Source organism: Aethalodelphis obliquidens, unplaced genomic scaffold, assembly GCF_003676395.1.
Source record: "Aethalodelphis obliquidens isolate GAN/ISIS:26980383/991018 unplaced genomic scaffold, ASM367639v1 scaffold86, whole genome shotgun sequence".
Taxonomy (NCBI): domain Eukaryota; kingdom Metazoa; phylum Chordata; class Mammalia; order Artiodactyla; family Delphinidae; genus Aethalodelphis; species Aethalodelphis obliquidens.
The window spans coordinates 4,999,697-5,006,956 of NW_020838030.1; the positions used below are offsets into that span (position 1 = coordinate 4,999,697).

Below are 7,260 nucleotides of genomic sequence, written 5' to 3' on the forward strand. Positions count from 1 at the left end.
CAGTGTGCACTGTGGAAGATGGCCTGGCTGGGGCAGAGGTCGTTTGATCCCGGGGGAAGAGCCAAACATTCTTGAGCACAAGCCAGAGCCACTGCTCTTGGAACTAACGGGCAGAAGCCGGGCACAGCGAGATGCCTTTTCATGCACCGAGCCATGATTTTGGGCGGCTGATCTGACCAGGGTGCTGGTGTGCATTCCAGAGACACCCGACACCAGTTAAAGACTTTCCATGTGGTACAGACCATGCAAAGGAGCTTTTCGAAAATAACCATTACTGCCGTTTTCTAAAAATATTTGGAAAGGAGGTAGGAAGAGTGGGAGCCAGCCCCCTCCTTCCCTTTAAGGGAGCCTAAAACATTCCTCTGTAGCAAGCGCCTTATGGCACCTATCACACAGCTGTGGAGCTCCTAGTGCCCACACCTCTCACGTGGGGACCACAGTCCTTGCTTGCCCTGTGCCTCGGGCCGGGTGTGCTGTACATCACCTGGTAGGCCAGACGTCACACCCTGGAAACCGTGGGGCTTGAAGACACACAGATGTCTGGCCTGTGTTTTGGGCCTGGGGTGCCAGGAACCCCAGGGTTGGGGCACTCGCTCTGCAGTCCTGGCGAGCACAGACTGCTCAGGTAGTCCATAAAGTCAGCTTCGGGTGAAGCTACAGGGTGGACTTCAACAACCCTGTTGCAGGGGCGTGGGCCTGGCAGCAGGAGGAAGGGAGCCAATCCACTCACCTGGACCACTGATGAGGTCATGACCGTCAGTAGGAAAATGGCCACCACCGCTCAGACGCCTGCCCCCAACCCAAGCCCAGACCCATAACCACCTGGCACTGACCGAAGCGCACAGTCCTCCTCCGTGACATCCTCTGCATCTGCCCAGGCGTCGTCTGCACCCCCTGTGGGAGAAACCTGCGGTCAGCACTGAGGCCAAGGCAGGGGCTCCACCCAGGGGCTTCCTGACCAGTCTCCCCCCGGCTACACCCTAAGGACCACACTCCTGCCTCTCTCAGCATCCGAAGCCCCACATGCCTGGCAGTGTTCATCACCCCCAGCATCTCCTCAGGTGACGAAAGGAGGGCCCTTGCCCATCCCCCAGCTTGCTGCCCCTCCACCTACACCACTGCAGCCCTAGGTGGCTATTCTCCACCACTGGCTTCCTGTTCTTAGTCAAAGACGGTGCAGCTCAACGCTCACCTGAGAAAATATAGTTGTAGCCAGTGCGTCCATACAGCTCCCCCCATCCAGCCAGCGTTGCCGACCTGCAAATATGCTGGGAGAGAAACCGCATTTTCAGGGTCAGGTGGTTTTCTGGAGTTTTTTGGTTCGGTTTTTCCCAGGCTTTCTTGAGATATAATTGACATATGACATTGTGTAAGTTTAAGGTGTACAACACACTGATCTGATACGCTTACTTATTGCAAAATCATTACCATCGTAGCGTTAGCTAACACCTGCATCATGTCACATAATCACCACTTCTTTTTTTGTGGTGAAAACATTTAAGATCATCTCTCTGTGCAACTTTCATGTATCTAATACAGTATTATTAACTATAATCACCATGCTGTACATTAGATCCACAGAACTTACTCATCTTACAACTGGAAGTTTGTACCCTCTGACCAACAGTCAGGTGGTTTTCTGAAGTGCACACAGTGGGGGGAACCCCTGGGGACCCTCCAGGCCAGGAAAATGGGTGCAGGAGCACTGCCCAAAGTCTTCACAGCAGTCACTCCGAAGTATGCCTAGAATTTAACCTGCAGCCTCTGTCAAGAGGTTCTCTCTCCCAAACGAGAGGCACCAGAGTATCACTAACAGTAATGGGCAGATTCAGTGGTCATCACGCATGTACTTGGGTAAGATCTGGCGGTTATCACATGTGTTTATGAGTACAGGACTGAAACAAGTACACCACCTTCCCACTGGATTTACACAAGCCCATGAGAGAGATGTCGCAGGCGGCAGGCACTGTTGCTGCTTCACAGATGAAAAGACGAGGGATGGGCGCAGGGAGGTGAAGTGATGCCTAAGGTACCACAGAGGGGGTTGAGCTGGGACCTGATCGAGCCCACCTCCCTCCGGAGCCTGCGAGCTGACTGTCACTGGAACTGCTTAGCACAGTGGAGGGCAACCTTTGCAGCAGGAGGGCCAATTATGGGAGAAATGTTCGGGTTTTTTTTTTTTTTTTAAAGAAATTTTATCTTCTCTCTCCTCTGTATCAAGGAAGCGTAGTGGCTTTAACTGTGCTTAACTATCCTTTTACTCTTTCCTCATCACTGAAGGAGCATTTCAAGAGCTAGAATTCTAGAAACCAGGCAATGGGCATAAACTTCATTATTTAACTTTAAGGCTGAATCTTTATAAATTGTGTTTGATGAGATGCAGGAGGAATGAGAGGAGGTATCTGGTGACCCCACGGTCCAGTTACAGGCTGAGGGAGGCTGTGAGGGTGGCTGGGAGGTTACACTAGGCAGGGGGAAGGCATTTCTGAACGGGTCACGCAGCCTGGTGGTGTAAGGAGGGTCCCTGGAAAACTGCAGAATACTGCCCAAGGGGTCTTCTCCACTTGTAAGACAGGGGGAAAGAAACGGTTTTGCTGCTAGGAAAGGGGTGTGGTGGGAACTGGCAGGTCATCACCCGGCTTTCCGAGGCAGTGGCAGCCTGGGGCAGGGGGCAGGTGATAGAAAGGCAACCTGCTACAACCCGGGTGGGGTGGGGTGATTTTCCAGTGCCGGGGGCAAGAATGCAATCGTGGGAGGGTTGTCCTGGAAGCCTATGAAGAAGGGCTCGGGCAGAGATTCCTGCTGGCCTGAGCAGGATGCACTCTGCGGGGGCTGCTTCATTTTTTCTGGGTCCAAAAGCATTTTGAAAATCTGATGAAAATGATAAACTGTCTCTGGATAAAAATGTACACACCAGAGTTTACCTACATCTCCAAGTCCATCCATGGACCCATCTCCAGCCCCCGAAAAGAGGCCCTACTCTGAAGAGACCAACTCAGTAATTAGGAACTGCAGCAGGGAAATGTCAATCCTCAGGCTGAGGACCCCCCAAGACTCTCATGGTAAGAAGGGAGGTCTGATTCCTGAAAGCAAGACAATGGGGGGTACGTGGTTTGAGTTTGACTGGCACATGTTATCATGCCCACCCTCCCCCATCATCCAAGCTGCCGGGGCCAAATCTCAGTCTTCTTTGCATTACTCTGTTAACTCTTTTCAGAGTGGACACACACCCCTTCCTTCCTTAGCTGCTGAGCTCTGAGTTCTTTTCAAGGTTCAGATTCTTCTTTCTGCTCAGTTCTCCCATCTCTTTTCGACCCTGTCTTTTTGGTAACAGAGGCAGATACACCTGGCACAGAGGACTCATCAGATGGAGAAGAATGGGAGAGAGGGCCAGCTCCCCAAGTGAAGAACCAACCTCTGCAGGAAGGTCCCGAGCCGGCACCTGGGGGAAGCTGCACCCCAAGGCAGAGTCTAACACCTGACCTTGCTCCCTGGCCTCACGGCTCCAAAGCATAATCTGCCATTTCTGTACTTTAAGCTTCCCTCTTGACTGAAAAAGCAGGATGTACTCTGAATGCTCTCCACTTACCTAATTAGGAGTGGCCTCTAACTCTGCATGAGAAACACGGCTCTATAGGATATGCTAATGTAGTAACCAACTTTAGCACACGGAATAAAAGCAGCTGACCTCTGCTCCCCATCTCTTTAAGGGAGGAAACAAAGAGAAAGATGACCTGTTCAGCTTTTAATTGCCTAAAACCCAGATACAGATGTTGGGGAAGAGAACGGCATGGGAGAACTGCTTACCCTTAAATGCTTGAACTTAGTTGTAAAAGAATTTTAATAAAATATATCATTTAACCCAATATATCCAAAATATTACTATGTCAACATATAATCACTTGAAAAATTATTCCTGTTTTACATTTTTTGGACTAAGTCTTCAAAATTCAGTGTGTATTTTATACTCACAGCACATCTCAACTAGGATGCTTTATTTTCAGCATTTAAAGGGAAACGTAGTCCTGCCCCAAAATAAAGTTGTGTTTAACCAAAAAAAATCTACATTGCTTCAGCTATAAAATGGAAATTAATTGAAATGAAATACAATCAGACATTTAGTTCCTTGGCTGCCCCAGCCACACTGGACTGAATCTGGAGAGAAGCAGGCAGCGGGCACTTCTGAACATGCCTCCCCCGCCCCAGCCCGGCAGGGTGTGCTGGTAGCAAACACCGCTGTCACCGCACTGGCTAGGGCCCGCTGGGAGCCACGTCTCTGAGGATGAGATCCCCACCTCACAACAGAAGACCCTCTCCTGCCCTTCGCCATCTCCCGCTCAGCTGCTAGTTCACAGGTCAACCTTCCCCACTCACTGAGCTCCACAGGGACAGGCCTGTCTTAGTCACTTGTCCCCCGAGAACCCAGCAGAGCCCACGACCACTTTAAAGAGCAGTGTCTTCCCACCTTCCCAGCTTGCACGTACAAGCTGGGTGGGCACTTGCTAGGCGCTGGGAGGACAGCAGCAAGACAAGGCCTCTGCCCTCAAAGGGATTACCGCTGAGAGGAGACAGCAGACTTGCAAACACAATAGGAATAAAACGTATATAAGGTGTTTGATCCCTGCTTGGGGAACTAAGACCCCACAAGCTGCACGGCATGGCCAAAAAAAAAGAGAGGATAATCCCTCCAACTCTTTGCCCTTCCTCTGAAGTGAGTTGCCTTGGGCTCTTTCTCCCAGGCCTGCTGCAATCTCACTGGACTAAGCCAGTCAATGTGGCACTTTCCCAAATGCATTCCGGAAAGTCCCTTCCTCAAGGTCTGCCGAGTGAGAAATAGCAGACCTGACTGCACTACACAGGTCCCTCTGCTTCAGGACTTCTCAGAGCCTTTCCTATGTCAGTGCACACTTACCGATGTACCTCTTGAATCTGGAGCTTGGGGGTCAGGCCAAATCTAGTAACGTGCTATCTCTCACCCTTGTTTGACAGGGAATGCTTTGCACAAGCACATCCTTAAATTACTATTCTGTGGAACACACTGTGGGAAGCACAGGTTTGAGTTTTCCTATGTACATTCTAGCAACAAGCACTATGCCCCACAGAGCAGTGTGTTATAGTCCAGTTATCTAAACCGGAGTTCCCAGAGCTTACAGCAACACGGAACTTTCCGAAGGGGAAGAGGGAATAAATAGCTTTAAGATGATCAATTTCTGGAACTTGACTTCCAGACATACTTTTCCCTAAAATCGACCTGTCCACGAAAGCCTGTGGTCAAGTCTCCTTTCCTACCCCCCCCTTTCACATTCCCCCTTCTTCCATTTTACGAAAGGAAGGCACAAAGGGATGGAAACAAGCCCTGTGTCTCTCCTCCCCACTGCCCTGCCCCAGTCCTCATCTGCGCTGGGAGCCGGACTATAGTCCGACAGGCACCAAGACCACAGCGCATTCAGGTACATATTGGACAACTAGAATAGAGAGCCTAAGGGACTTCCCTGGTGGTCCAGTGGTTGAGACTTCACCTTCCAGTGCAGCAGGTGCAGGTTCGATCCCTGGTAAGGAACCTAAGATCCCACATGCCTGGCGGCCAAAAAACCAAAACATAGAACAGAAGCAATACTGTAACAAACTCAATAAAGATTAAAAAAAAAACAAAAACAAGAATAGAGAGCCTACACCCCTGCTTCCCTCCCCTGCTCCAGGCTCTCTGTTAGTCCGTTCCTTCTGGATTAATCTTTCTCAAAATGCTATTTGCATCTTGTACTTCCCTGCTCAGAAATCACAGTGGCTCTCCCAGCAAACCTAAACACCTTGGCCAGCAACCAGCCTCCTGCATTCAGTCCCTTCCATCCTCGGCTCCACCACGTACCTTGCGCTCCCGTCAGGGAGTCTCTCGGACTTTGCGCACCTGGCTTCATGCTCCCCCAGCACTGGCACCTGCCTGGAACACCCTCCCACCCTTCCTCCAAAGCTTGCTGCCTAGTCCTGCTCACTTAATGAGGCCATGTCTGTCAGTCCACACTGCTGCCCATCTGGGGTTTTTTTGTTTTAATTTTTGACCGCATTGCACAGCATGCAGGATCTTAGTTCCCCAACCAGGAATCGAACCCACACCCCCTGAAGTGGAAGCACAGGATCTTAACCGCTGGACCGCCAAGGAAGTCCCCAACTGCTGCCCGTCTTAAGTGGGTTCCTCTGACACCACACCATGTGGCCCTAAGCTGCAGTGTGGTAACTTGAGTGCGTTTTGCAGTTAAGTTTAAACCCCAGCTCTCTAGTTGTGTAAACGTGGGGAAGTTATTTAACCACTCTGAGCCTTCGTTTCATCTGCAAAATGGGAATATCAAATACACCAAAGGATTATAAAAAGAGGTGAAATGAGACCATAGTGGGCAGCCAAATTAACAACAGTCACTAGAATATAAGCTTGATAAGGGTGCGGATTTTTGTGTACCTTGTATGCTGATGTACCTTGAGGCCTGAACATGACACACATTCAATAAATACTTGGTAAATTATATGACTGAAAGAATGAACAAACAACAATGTACTTACTCATCTGATCTAATCTATTCATAAACTTTTGATGTAGGCATGATTATTTTTCCCCTTTTATAGAGGAAGAAACTGAGGCCTTGCACAGGCAGGAAGTAACAGAGCCGGGATCAGAACGTAGGCAGTCTGGCTCCAGGACACAGGGTGGGGTCCTCTGCTGTGACTGTCCCTTTCCTAATTAGACTCACCTTCAAAAAAAGTTGTATCAGAATTGGTCTGTTTCTCTGGCCTGCTTCCCACCGCACCAGGCACCCAGTAATCACCCAAACTTGGCTGGCAAAAGCCAAGAACACGAGACTCTACACTTTGCATTAAGCCAGGTACCCCATGAGAGGGTCTCAGGGAGTGCGAGGCTAAGGTGTGGTCTTACCTTGCCCTTGAACAGGATCACTGGGCAGACAAAACGTCCTCTGCACCTGGCCGTCTTGCTGCGGTTGACGAGGTCCTGCAACTTGCTCACCTGTACGGTGCTCTGAAACCTAAAAACGGGCAAGAGAGGTAGGTCAGTCTGCTTCCGCGTGAGTACTGTGTGCCCCATACTAGGGTTGTGTGTGTGTGAATATTCATTCCAAATTTAATAAATGCTCAGATTCCTAAATTCTAGATCATGGACACTCTAAGCTTTTCAAGAAAAGAAAAAAATGCTATATTATAGATAATAAAATGGAAGTCATCCTGATTTCAAAACCTTTAAGATTAAAAAAAAAA

At 49.6% G+C, this 7,260-nt stretch overlaps 1 protein-coding gene across 10 annotated transcripts in view; it reads right to left on the bottom strand.

Annotated features, from left to right (window-relative positions):
* MTMR14 (myotubularin related protein 14) overlaps positions 1 to 7,260 on the bottom strand; it is a 43,402-nt gene that overhangs the window by 28,465 nt on the left and 7,677 nt on the right. For 6 of the 10 annotated variants that reach the window (XM_027093796.1, XM_027093788.1, XM_027093790.1 and 3 more), the window contains 3 exons: positions 6,923 to 7,031; positions 1,193 to 1,340; positions 834 to 894 (listed from right to left, as the gene is read on the bottom strand). In XM_027093796.1, coding sequence (XP_026949597.1) covers positions 834 to 894; positions 1,193 to 1,340; positions 6,923 to 7,031 — 318 coding nt within the window. The remainder of the gene's footprint in view (positions 1 to 833; positions 895 to 1,192; positions 1,341 to 6,922; positions 7,032 to 7,260) is intronic. The other 4 variants (XM_027093797.1, XM_027093791.1, XM_027093789.1 and 1 more) reach the window with 1 other exon arrangement.